General features: G+C 44.5%; 2 protein-coding genes across 3 annotated transcripts; one reads left to right on the top strand and one right to left on the bottom strand.

Annotated features, from left to right (window-relative positions):
- Nucleotides 1-203: 203 nt before the first annotated feature.
- On the top strand, nt 204-4,971 carry LOC146246058 (uncharacterized). The gene is made up of 6 exons (XM_084684398.1): nt 204-541; nt 959-2,191; nt 2,300-2,368; nt 2,455-2,529; nt 2,702-2,800; nt 3,176-4,971. Exons 1-6 carry the CDS (start codon nt 418-420, stop codon nt 4,462-4,464), a joined length of 2,889 nt encoding a protein of 962 aa, XP_084540524.1. The 5' UTR covers nt 204-417; the 3' UTR covers nt 4,465-4,971.
- Nucleotides 4,972-9,601: 4,630 nt separating this feature from the next.
- LOC146246057 (uncharacterized) lies at nt 9,602-11,131 on the bottom strand. Of its 2 annotated transcripts, XM_084683891.1 has the most exons (2): nt 10,247-11,131; nt 9,602-10,162 (listed from the first exon to the last, which is right to left on the bottom strand). In XM_084683891.1, exons 1-2 carry the CDS (start codon nt 11,129-11,131, stop codon nt 9,602-9,604), a joined length of 1,446 nt encoding a protein of 481 aa, XP_084540017.1. The 2 variants fall into 2 exon arrangements, with proteins under 2 accessions (XP_084540017.1, XP_084540016.1); XM_084683890.1 differs by having other exon boundaries at nt 9,602-11,131.
- Nucleotides 11,132-13,251: the final 2,120 nt, after the last annotated feature.

The raw sequence follows: 13,251 nt of genomic DNA, 5'->3' as shown, positions 1-13,251 counted from the left end.
TGAGGCCTTGGTATGGACAGAAAGGGGAAAAGGGAAAGGGAGAGGTTAAAGGTGAGTCTGAGGGGCTCAGGGTATTACAAGACTGACAGTGGAGGCCTTGTTGTGGTATTGTACAAGCAGAGAGATCTTCACTGGTCCTTTTCTAAGAGAAGAATATGTTTTTCAAACTACATGTCTGAAAGGATGCACTTCACTGCCTGACCTGTGAAACAGAAGAAACATTCTTGTTGTAAAACATCAACACAGGATAAACTGTCAGGAATATACATTCAATACATGTTTGTTGTATTTGGTTTTGAAATGGAACATCAATTCTAATTCATGCAATTATATTTTATTAAAAGTATTTCAACACAATTTGCTGCGCTGATGGTATTAGAAGTTGAACTGTATATGTTCCAAGTAGCTTGACAGAGAATGTATTACTGCAGTGTAATATATCTAACATGTCAGTTCTCCATCATTGTTTCAGCTGAACAGTATTTACAAAGGGAGAGCCCAGAGGACAAGAGGAGAAGAGAGGAATCTGCTTGTTTCCTTGGTGAGTATAAAACACTGTTTAAAAGACATATACAGAACAGTGTAGTGAACATGATAACACTAATGAGAAATGTAAAATGTAAATGAAAATGTAGAACAGAACACCACAGCAATCAACAAGACAGGAGAAGACAGTGACACAGAGACACAGGGAAACACCAGGGCAGGAGAAGACAGTGACACAGAGACACAGGAACAAATAATCGAATCTAGCGTCAAATCTAGCAACTTTTAACGACTTCTGGTGAGATTTCTTGGGCACTGTGCTTGTGCTTGTCAGCATCCAACTCAGTTTAATGTGTCAGGTAGTCAGACTTACAGTATTGCTGGATTTAAAATGTCTACAAATGATCAGCCTGCTAAGTCAGGGATGTATACATCTACTGCTCTAATACTAAAGTCTTCTCATCCCCTCTAGAGAATCAGATGTACAGTAAACTAGTAGACGAGAAAAACCAACTACTAAAAGACAAACAAAAGGAACTAGAGAGAGAGATCAATGAAAAGAAGGAGTTGGAGAAACATCTGGAATGCTTCAGACATGAGAAGAGGGAGCTGGAAGAGAAGCACAAGGAAACAGGGAAAAAGAGGGATGAATTTGAAGCAGAGTTACAGGCATCTAAAGTACAATTAATAGAGAGAGACAAACGACTGGACAGACTAGAGAGTGAAGGTAGAGAAAGAGAGACGAGTCTGGATAAGAAGAACAAAGAACTACAAGAGAGAGATGAACTGCTGAAGGAGAGAGACGACAAGCTAAAGAGGAGGCAGGAGGAACTGGGAGAGAAAGACAAACAACTAGGAGAGAGAGACCAACGACTGGAGAGACTAGAGAGTGAAGGTAAAGAGACACAGAAGAGACTGCAAGAGAAGGAGAAACAACTAGGAGAGAGAGATGAACTTCTAGAGGACAGGAACCAGAAGCTGGAGGAAAAGGACAGACACCTGGAGGAGGTGAACAAGACACTGAGGGAGAGTGAAAAGAGGATAGAAGAGAAGGATTCACTCCTGGAGGAGAGGAATAAACAACTAAAGGACACAGAGAGCAGACTGGAGGAAACCACAACACAACTGAAGGAGAAGAACCAACACCTTCAGGAGAAAGAGACACAACTGGATGACATGACCCAGCAGGTGAGAGAGAAGGAGAGACAACAGGAGGAGCTTAGAAAAGACCTGCAGGACAAGAACAACCAAGTAGAGAAGCTCACTGTCCAACTGCAGGAGAAAGACTCTGATCTGGAGGAGAGGAACCAGAGACTGAAAGAGAAGGAGGGAGAATTAGAAGAGAGAGACCAACGATTGGAGAGACTTGAGAGTGAATGTAAAGAGAGAGAGAAGAGTCTGGAAGAGAATGAAAAACAACTACGAGAGAGAGATGAACTGCTGAAGGAGAGAGATAAAGTGTGTGAAGAGAAAGACAAGCAGCTGAAGGAGAAAGATGATGAACTAAAGAGGAGTCAGGAGGAACTGGGAGAGAAATACAAACAACTAGAAGAGAGAGACCAACGACTGGAGAGACTAGAGAGTGAAGGTAAAGAGAAAGAGAAGAGGCTGGAAGAGAAGGACAAACAACTAGGAGAGAGAGATGAACTGCTGAAGGAGAGAGACAGACATGTGGAAGATTTCAAAAATGAAAACAGTAAACTTGGTAAGATTTCATGGCGTAACTTGCATTTCATATAATTTCTGTGATACATTTGAAGTGTTTTGTATTTGGAAATGGTATGTTTATGTTTTTTATTTGCAATTATTTCAGCACAGCAGATATGTGACCTTAACACTGCGGTAGAGCGACAGAGAATTGAGTTATCGGTTAAAACCACTGGTGAGTGTTATAATGTGAAGTTTTAGTTTGAATATTTCACTCTAAATATGATGCCCTCTGAATGGTTGTTTCATCTTGTGTGTTAGAGAGAGGAGAGATCTCAGAAGCAGAACCCAAACTACCAATCAGGAGGAGAGACAGCATGGAGCCTCCTCCAAACAGTGAGTCCTCAACTCTCCATTCTCTATCCACTGGTCATGCACCTACAGGATCCTGTCTAACTCTGGGTTCAGTATCATAGTCAGATGACTCTGTTGAGGTGGACATCTGGTATGAATGTCCTGGGTGACCCTCACGTCAGTAGTTTGAGCTGTGTCCTGTGTTGTGTTGCAGTGGGAGGAGAGACCCCAGATACAGACCCTCCACGACCACAGGATGAAGGTTCTACTGTGGTCCCTGGAGTCAGGAGGAGAATGGATTACCCTCCAAAGAGTGAGTCATCAACTCTGTCACAGACACCTACAAACACCTGAACATCTAACCCATCCTCTACTGTCCTTACATCTTCTATCCTACTGTGTGTGTCATAGGGATTATAGAGTTCAGGTTTATCATTTAAACATCCTGATACTGCTATGTATACTGCTCTGCAGTGAGGAACTTTTATTATGATTTATTCTGATAGAGATGTTTATTATTACACATTTCTTATTCATGTTATTCTATGTTGTCTGTATTTTTCAAACATTCATCACAGTTTTAAAACACAGCTAATTGAGTAGTTAATATCAGCCTTGATGTACTTTCCTTTCCAACTAGAAACCAACTAGACCAGTGGTGTGACCATGTCCCTGTGTTGTGTTGCAGTGGGGGGAGAGAGCAGCAGTCCAGACCCTCCAGTGTCTCCCAGTGTGTCTGAGCTGAGACTGGTGCTGCTGGGGAGGACTGGGGCTGGGAGGAGGGCAGCAGGAAACACCATCCTGGGCAGAGAGGAGTTTGGGGCCCAGGACAGCCCCTCTGCAGTCACCCAGAGGAGTAGGAGGAGAGAGGGGGACGTGGGTGGGAGACGGCTGGTGCTGGTGGACACTCCAGACTGGTTCTGCCCTGGACTCTCTCTGGAGGAGATGAGACAGGATGTGGGGCTGTGTGTCCGTCTGTCCGCCCCGGGACCCCACGCCTTCCTCCTGGTCCTACCAGTGGAGCCCTCTGAGGGGGAGGAGAGAGGAGCCATGGAGAGAATGGAGGACATGTTTGGAGAGGGTTGTTGGGGACACACTGTCATTCTGTTCACCCATGATGACAGTCTGAGAGAGCAGAGCATGGAGGAGTTTCTCCAAACAGGAAATCAGGACCTCCAGCAGCTTGTAGAGAAATGTGGGAACAGGTACCACGTCCTCAACATGAAGGACAGGACCCATGGCACTCAGGTCCCAGAGCTGCTGCACCAGGTAGAGGAGATGGTGGCAGGAAACAGAGAGAGCTTCTACAGCAGTCAGACCTACCAGGAGGCAGAGGCCCAGGTCAGAGAGATGGAGGGAAAGATTCAGAGGGAGAGAGAGGACAAGATACAGAGGGAGGAGACAGAGAGGAAAGAGAAGTTTGAGACAGAGCTGCAGAACTCTCTGAAGAAGATAGAGGGAGTGATCCAGGAGCACGAGGGAGACATCAGAACACTCAGCCATCGAACATCTGAACTGGAGAGACAGGTGAAGGAAAAGAGGGATGAGGAGAAGAAGAGAGAGCTGGAGAGAGAGCTGAAGAGAGAGACTGACCGGAGAGAGGAGATGGAGAGAAAGCTGGAGAGATTTAGAGAGAAGAGAGAGAATGAAAGGAGGGAGATGGAGGAGAGACACAGGCAGGAGATGGAGGAGTTCAGGGAGGACTGTGAAGGAGAGGCCAGAGTTCAAGCAGAGAGAAACCTGATGAAGGTGGTCCTACCTGAGCTACAGAGGAGCATCATGATCTCACACACTAAGATGCAGAGAGACTTCTGCAGACAGATGCAGGAGAAGGATAGAGAGATCAAGGAGAAGGATAGAGAGATGCAGGAGAAGGATATAGAGATAGAGAAACTGAAGCAACGACTGGTGGATCTCAGTGGTCAGTTTATAGAAGAGGTCAATGAAATCAGTGAATGGAAAAGCCCTCAAACATAGAGGAGGAGAGAGGCGAGGAGGGCAAGAGTGTAGATGAGAGGAGAAGGATGTAGATATAGAGAGACTTAAGAACAAACAGAGAGATCTCAGTGAAGACTTCTTGACAAAGGTCCATGCTGTAAGAGAAGGTAGTAAAAGGAGCTCTCTTTACATGTAGAGAAACAGAGGGAGGAAGTCAGAGACGTCATTCATACAAACATTGTCAGCTGTAATTGTAGAATTTTACTGTGATCTTTATGACATATTTGTGTTAAGATGTCATGCAGCAGATCTCCGCTAATTGATTTGCCTCCCATTTGGGTTAATGGTTTTAAAATGTTTTTTTTGTTTATATCATCAAACCACCTCTAATACTGATCCATCTTTATGCACATTATGAGTATGTCTTGGTCTTAGTCCTGGTATCAGTCCTTTGTTTGGTCATAAAAAGTATACAAAATATTTGTAAAGCATAAATTAAGTTCGATTATATCGTATTTTATGAATTAAATGCAGGTTAAATTCAAACATATTTGAAGCAGTCAATATTGTTACGGGGGTGGTGGTGGTGGACCCAAGTGCACAACACAGACAAACAAAACAATGAGGGATGGTCCACAAAGGGTTTAATGCCTGGGTTATTGCAGAGTGGATGGCAGTGACAAAACAGACGGGACAGGAAGAGTAGGCTGTGCAGGGGTCTGGCAGGGGGGCAGGGTAGGCTGTGCAGGGGTTTGGCAGGGGGTCAGGGTAGGCTGTGCAGGGGTTTGGCAGGGGGGCAGGGTAGGCTGTGCAGGGGTTTGGCAGGGGGGCAGGGTAGGCTGTGCAGGGGTTTGGCAAGGGGGCAGGGTAGGCTGTGCAGGGGTTTGGCAGGGGGGCAGGGTAGGCTGTGCAGGGGTTTGGCAGGGGGGCAGGGTAGGCTGTGCAGGGGTTTGGCAGGGGGGCAGGGTAGGCTGTGCAGGGGTTTGGCAGGGGGGCAGGGTAGGCTGTGCAGGGGTTTGGCAGGGGGGCAGGGTAGGCTGTGCAGGGGTTTGGCAGGGGGTCAGGGTAGGCTGTGCAGGGGTTTGGCAGGGGGGCAGGGTAGGCTGTGCAGGGGTTTGGCAGGGGGGCAGGGTAGGCTGTGCAGGGGTTTGGCAGGGGGGCAGGGTAGGCTGTGCAGGGGTTTGGCAGGGTAGCAGGGTAGGTAGGTTTGCTGGTGATCCTGGAGGCACAGGAAAATGAATAATGATCACACAAAACACGTCTCACTGACTATATTCAGTAAGTAACCGAGAGCATGACTACCAAGGTAGACAAAACTATAATCCGGCGATGAATGATGTGAAAACCAGGGTTGAGATACTGCAGGGCTGATGAGTTGATGGGAGACAGGTGTGGAGACTGAGGCAGTGGGTGTGGGTAACTGGGAACCAGAGACTGTGGCCACACCCACCAAAAACCACCACTAGGGGGCAGAGGTAGAGGGCATGACAAATATTCTGTTTAAAAGATGAGAATGTATCTGTGTTCATATCATGATGAAAAAAACAACTATTCTAACAGTATTTCAGTGGCTCCAATGCTAACAACTTCAATTCAATTACCAACATATTGGAATCCGTTCTGAGATCTTGTAAGAAGCAGGATCTTTCTTCCATAGTGAGTCAGGGAGAACCCAGAGACTGACACTCTCCAGAAGCTGCTAAGCCCCGAGGGGGCGTTTCTTCAATGTTGGGGGGAAAGGGAGACATGAGGCGTGCCCAGGGTTCAGCTGCCCCCCTCCCCCCACTGGACCGGGGCCTGAGCCGTCTGGACCTCACGGGACAGGATGGACCGGGGCCTGGGCATGGGCTGGGGATGGGTCAGACAGGAGCAAGTGAGATCAGAAGGTTGATCCCAGAGACTGGGTCAGGGTACATCCTAACAGGCTCTGTCAGGGTAGCAGGGTATACACAGGTAGCAACACTAGACAAGACTTTGCTAAGTGACTGTGGTGAGAAGGGATCTACATACAGGTGGGGATTGGAAATCAAAATAGGTGTGTCAGAAGTGAACGAAAGGTCTGGCTAGAATTCAGGAGATAAAGCCCTCTGGTGGTGAACAGGTGAAAGTACATAGGGACATGTAGGTGTTACAGTCAGCCCTGAAACTATGATGGTGGAAGTGATTCACAGAGTTACACAGTAACACACCATTATAATCAGTTTTATTTACTGTAAGCAAATAGTTGTTGATGTGCATTTCATTCTTTTAAAAGGACTAAAATCCCAGACGGTATGTTCACAATTGTATTACTTTAAAAACAAAGGTTACCTCTCCACGTAAGACTTTTTCCATAAGTGCATTACCATTTTTGTCTGTGAATAAAATAAGTCATGTTTATTTTATCATCAAAGTCCTTGTGGAGGACGGGGTGACAGTTAGGCAGGCTGTGTGGAACGCGACAGTAACAGAGGGGAAAGTGGGTTTGAATGTGGTTGTACATACCTGCATCGTAGCCACCCAGGGCTTGGCACTGATGTGCTGCTGGGTGCTGCAACATCCAGGAACTCCACACACAGCAGCAGTGGTGGACACATTCATCTGGGAGGCACGGAGGACAGCCACTGCCTGATGGATCTTAGAGAGCAGAGCCTGTGGACACTCCAGCAGGTGGATCACATCAGCGTTGTCCATCTCCAGGAACATTCCGGTGAGCTGTGAGCCAGGCGTGGTTGCACCTTGTGGATGAGGGTGATGAGACACTCAGCATCAGTCTGTGGTAGTGCAGAGGAGTGGAGGCCAGCGTGGAGGCTGTCAGAGGCTCCTTGCCCCATATGTGGACAGCAGGCTGGAGAGAGGCAGGGCACATATCATAGTTCAATACACACAGTTCGATAGATACACTAGACACACAAGGCTATTGCTGCCACCTTGTGTATGACACATTTAAGTTATAAATGTATGTACGGTATATGTCACAGGCTGGACGTAATTTGTCCACTGTATTTACTTGGTTTGCAGTGATTTATAACTTGGTTTGCAGTTACTGTTATTTTTCCTCTGTGTGGTTGTGTATTATTATTTGTCATCAAATGTTATTGTCTTTCTGATGACTTGTGCCCTCTAAACCTAACTAATGAACACTGACCGACAGGGCAAGCAGTCAGAAGGAGATGTGAGTGTCTGCCTGCTGGGCCTATGGGAGTGGGGTGGGGGTAGGACACTTTGCCCCTCAGCAACATAGGTGAAGACTCTTTTAAGACAGCCAATTAGAAACGTCACCAGCAAACCTTGGATAATACTTGAGCCCTGCAAAGGGTGGAGTTGATAGTTGCCTAATTACATCCAAACAAAGATATTCTGCAGTGTTTTTGGCCCAATACAGTTTTTACTTACTGCCACATTCTTCTTTGGCTGTTGAGATGGCTCCTGTTGAGAAGACCGATCAATGATTACTGTCAGAAAGGCTTCACTTTGTCCACATCCAAGTTGGCTAATTAACAGCATTGTACTTATCACTGTTTTTGTCTATAAGACTCCATGGCTAGGCCTACAACTTATGCGCTTAACCAGCCAGCAAGTTTTGCTTTGCAATCTCCCTCGCCCTGTTAATTAAGGCAGTATTGCTCTTTTTGATGATAACTCCAAAAACCTCCCAATGTACCCAAAACTCTTCCACAAAGTTGGTGTTTAACACATCTCTGTTCCACAGTCTTCTTTGTCTCCACACACACAAGAAGGCAGCCAGCCATAAACAGTTGAATAAGAAGAAACATTGTATCCTTAGAGGAACTTGACTTAAATATGAATAGTTTCCACTTCTTTGTGAGTAACTTCTCTCCCAGATGCAAATCGCACATCTTAAGATAACTTTAAGTTTATATTATAGACACATGGCAGGTCATGCGATAGTCTAATAAGAACAAATCTAAACTAAGTTGGAGGGTAAAATACAGTTAGTGTGAGAAGATTCCAGTGAGGTAGGAGAGAAAAGTGTAAACTGCCCTGTTATCAGGCTATCATCTGGTAAATAGGACATTTAACCCCTTTGTTTTATAACCTTTCAGCCTCATGACCCTTGACTTGCAAATGGAAATACAGACTGTGTGTCCATACTCTACAAGAATGGATGAAGATCAGTGTGCATTGGACTGGTCACCAACAACAGTATTCAGGATGTTTGTTTAGGACAAGTAATTATTGAAATAGCCTCTGACTATTTTGGTATCCAATCGAGTAAATCCCTTTCTATGATACTTGAAGGGGAACTCCTTCACATCTACAAGCCCATCTACGTAAGCCTAAATGGCGTGTTACTTTGGATAAAAACTACTTTTTCTGGCCTTCCAATGTTAGGATCCTATCCACTACAGCAACATACATGTACAAAAAGGGATGAAGCACAATATTAAACTTAAGAAAACCAAATTGAGGTGAACTGTCACAAAACAAATCAACCAAGATAGAGAAGGTCAGACAGCTTTATTTGTATGTCACTTTTCAAATCAGTTTTTTACAAAAGGCTTTACATTTACCAACGAAGCTAACAGACTGAATCCAAGTGATAATGAAGTATCGACGTGCAGCAATTCATGTCCATTTAGCGGACACTTTTCTCAAAAGCAACAACTAGTGTATGTAGAAAGAACAGCAGAAAGAAAGTTCATAGAACAACAGGACTTCTATATAGTCAGAGTAAATGTCGACAGTTTCAATATAATCAGTCAATATTGTCTGAAATATATTTCTTATGGTCTGAAAAACCATAGAAAATGATCACTTGGTGAGAGACACAGTAACCCTCTACATCAGAACCACCAAGTCTACTATCACAGGAAATGCTAATACATTTACATGGTGCATTTGGAACAACCCACATGCCCCTCAACACCTCCTATATTTACAACACCAGATCCTTTTAAACAACAACAAAAGATTGTATGTGCTTGAATTCAATTGCTTCAGAGCAGAAAGGTGTCAGCCAGAGTTGACCAGGTTTCTACCCAGTCTGACACAGCTTCCCTCCATCTTTACAGGGGTAGGGTATCATTTCCTGTGTGTGTGCTGACATGTTGGACTGTAGATCTGGTGTTACTGCATGTGCTGTCCAGTAGGTGTAGGCCAGTAGTTCTTCCAGCTGTGGGTCATCCAGAGGTTCTCTAAGGTGGTGAGTGCTGGGACAGCTTGGCCTCAGACATCACTGCTTTGGGTTTTTTCTATTGTGGGTATGCAGGTGACTCTTCAGATTGCCATTTGTTTTACCTGAGTAGTCACAGTGTGGGCAGCTGTAAGGCTTCTCTCCTGTGTGGATCCTACTGTGATTCTTAAAAGAAGCTGAGGTAGAGAAGGCTTTATCACAGCATTCACAAATGTAGGGCTTTTCCCCCGTGTGTATCCTACGGTGAATGTTGAGAGCACTAGCCTGGCTAAAGGTTTTACCACAGAGGTTACAGTTGTAGGGCTTCTCTCCGGTGTGGATCCTGCGGTGAACGTGGAGATTACTAGCCAGTCTAAAGGTTTTACTACAGAGGTCACAGCTGTAGGGCTTCTCTCCGGTGTGGATACTGCGGTGAACTGTGAAATGGACAGCCTTTTTAAAGGTTTTACCACAGAGGTCACAGCTGTAGGGCTTCTCTTCAGTGTGGATGCTGCGGTGAACGTTGAGAGTACTAGCCAGTCTAAAGGTTTTACCACACAGTTCACAGTTGTAGGGCTTCTCTCCAGTGTGGATCCTTCGGTGAACTGTGAGATGGCCAGCCTTTTTAAAGGCTTTATCACTGAGGTCACAGCTGTAGGGCTTCTCTTCAGTGTGGGTCCTGCGGTGATCATTGAGAGTACTAGCCTTTTTAAAGGTTTTACCACAGACGTCACAGCTGTAAGGCTTTTTTTCAGTGTGGGCTTTGCGGTGATCATTGAGAGTACTAGCCAGGCTAAAGGTTTTATGACAGAGGTCACAGCTGTAGGGCTTCTCTTCAGTGTGGGCCATGCAGTGATCATTGAGAGTACTAGCCAGGCTAAAGGTTTTACCACAGATGTCACAGCTGTAAGGCTTCTCTTCAGTGTGGGTCCTGCGGTGATCATTGAGAGTACTAGCCTTTTTAAAGGTTTTACCACAGAGGTCAGAGCTGTAGGGCTTATCTCTGGTGTGGGTCCTGCGGTGAACTGTGAAATGGCCAGCTTTTTTAAAGGTTTTACCACAGACGTCACAGCTGTAGGGCTTCTCTTCCGTGTGGGTCCTGCGGTGATCATTGAGAGTACTAGCCATGCTAAAGGTTTTATCACAGAGGTCACACCTGTAGGGCTTCTCTCCAGTGTGGATCCTTCGGTGAATTGTGAGATGGCCAGCCTTTTTAAAGGTTTTACCACATACGTCACAGCTGTAGGGCTTCTCTCCAGTGTGGATCCTGCGGTGAAGGTTGAGAGTATTGGCCAGGCTAAAGGTTTCATTACAGAGGTCACAGCTGTAGGGCTTCTCTCCAGTGTGGATCCTGCGGTGAGCTTTGAAATTGCCAACCTGGCTAAAGGTTTTATCACAGAGGTCACAGCTGTAGGGCTTCTCTTCAGTGTGGATCCTGCGGTGAACATTGAGAGTACCAGCCTGTCTAAAGGTTTTACCACAGACGTCACAGCTGTAAGGCTTCTCTCCAGTGTGGATTAGCATGTGTTTCTGGAGGCTACTGAATGAGGAAAGGCTCTTTCCACAAGAGTCGCAGTGATGTTTCTCCATAACTCTGGTGTCTCTCTCTTCTCTGTCTAGTCTCTCTGGATCCTGTCTTGTATCTAGTCTCTAGAAGCTTGTTTCTCTCTGTCACTGTTCTTTCTGTTTGATCCTCTCTCTGGGCACTGCTGTCCCTGGGTCAATCTCTCTCTGTAGTCTCTCTGGTGAGTCTCTCTGGAGCCATAAGATGCCTTCTCTGTCTAGTGTCTGCCCACAATCAAGTATGGTTGTCCAATGGGGGATCTGGAGGAAACAGCACCAAGCTAATAAGAAATCAGATTTTACATATATAGGAAATCTTTTGTCTGTCATAATGTTGACTAAGCATATGTAATTGTGATCATTTGGTGAGGTGTATGTTTCTCAGGTTTATTTTGTCTGGTGAAAACATGTAACACTGTGAGAAAAACTTGATCTCTGGCATACAACTCCTCTTTATAGTCTTTATGATTTTCTTCAAAATAATCATTTAGGATTAGTTACTTCACGATAAGCAGTTCATGCAAATCAACAATAAACTTTGGATTTGGAGACTTTGGATTGTAATTGCAAAAAATGAAATCCAGTAATAATATTCTCTATTGCGTGTGTCACAACCTAGAAAACTATTTACTAAAAGTGTTTGAGCACTTACCTTATATTGACACCACTGCAGCAATACAGAACACAGCAAACTATCTTCATGCTGCTCACGAGAGCGGTAAAATAAAAAATCACAAGACAGGACTATGTACCGTAAGACACATAACACTCATTACTAATCTGAAACCCTACCATCAGGCCTTTCTTTAATGGCTGACCATTTGTATCTCTCTTTCTCCTCTCTCACCCTCTCTCTCTCTCTATAACATATTGATTCCCTCCTCTGTAGACTGCAACCCTTGATCTCACTTCTAGCTATCTCCGCCCTCCGACAGGGCTGGCCGGTGTTTTATGGTATGTTTTATGGACCCTACACCATTTGGTCACAGATAAATGCACTGTTCTTTGATCTTTGCACACTGTCCATATAAACAGACCTAGGGTGGAACTGCAAACATTTCAGAACCCAGAAGTTTCCGAGAGTGGCAGTTCTCCGGGAACTTCTCCCCATATTAGACATTCTCTGGTCCTAACGGATAGGACCTAACCTAAAAGTTATCCCCAAATCCTGAATTTCTCTAATGGCTAACCATTTGTATCACTCTTTTTCTCTCTGCAACCCTTGATCTACCTGACTCACTCCTTATTCTGTACCTGTTTATTTTTTATCATTGGAACATAATTTTCAGAATAACGATATCCATGCTTTTCTTGACTTCAGGCACGTATCACCATTGTGGTTGTTTGGTTGTTTCTAGTTCCAGAGTTGCTTCAGAGTTGTCACTAGATGGCATCATAAAATCGACTTAAATGGAGCAAGTGAATAACCAGGACTGCAATCGGACCTGGCGGCTGCTGCACTGTGAGTTAGTAAAAGTGCCTAAATTGTGTGTTATTTTTATAAAAACAACCCTTTTTGGCCTTCCAATGTTAGGATCATATCCACAATTGTATATGTGCAAAGCAATAAAGCACAATATTAAACTTAAGAAACAAGTTAGTTGAGATACGATTTGAATTATTATTACAATCCCGAATATTACACATGCTCATGAGTACAATGGGCATCCAATGCTGTGAATAACATCCTTCTTGGCTCTTATCAATATTGTGAAAGAATGCCTTTTGAGAGAACACTTGGAGAGAAACAAACAACTGAGGAACTGAGGCAGGTGATTTCATCTTAGCACCCCTAAAAATAATAATAATATATATGTTTTTAAATATATTATTGTTTATTATAATTTGATGCTGGTAGTTCATGAAGAAAGGAACATCCTTAGTTTTTTTTTCATTCATTCAATATTTTGCATAATAATACATAAATGTATTAATTGTTATCCAGTGAATTTAAGGATTTATTTAGCAGGAGGGGGTTTAGCACTTTTCCAAGGCACTTTATTCATGCCACATTCTCATTGGGGGCTGAGCACCCCTTAAGGACTGATCATAGAATCGGCCCTGTTAAATACATCAACTAACCATGGGCATCCCCTGTCCTCATAGGGGACCAACTTGAACTTTAGGTATGGGTGACTGATGTGATG

This window comes from Hypomesus nipponensis, chromosome 20 (assembly GCF_054491055.1).
Source record: "Hypomesus nipponensis isolate SF chromosome 20, ASM5449105v1, whole genome shotgun sequence".
NCBI lineage: Eukaryota > Metazoa > Chordata > Actinopteri > Osmeriformes > Osmeridae > Hypomesus > Hypomesus nipponensis.
Note: the sequence above shows the minus strand (reverse complement) of the source record. Positions and strands in the feature narration are given on the sequence as shown.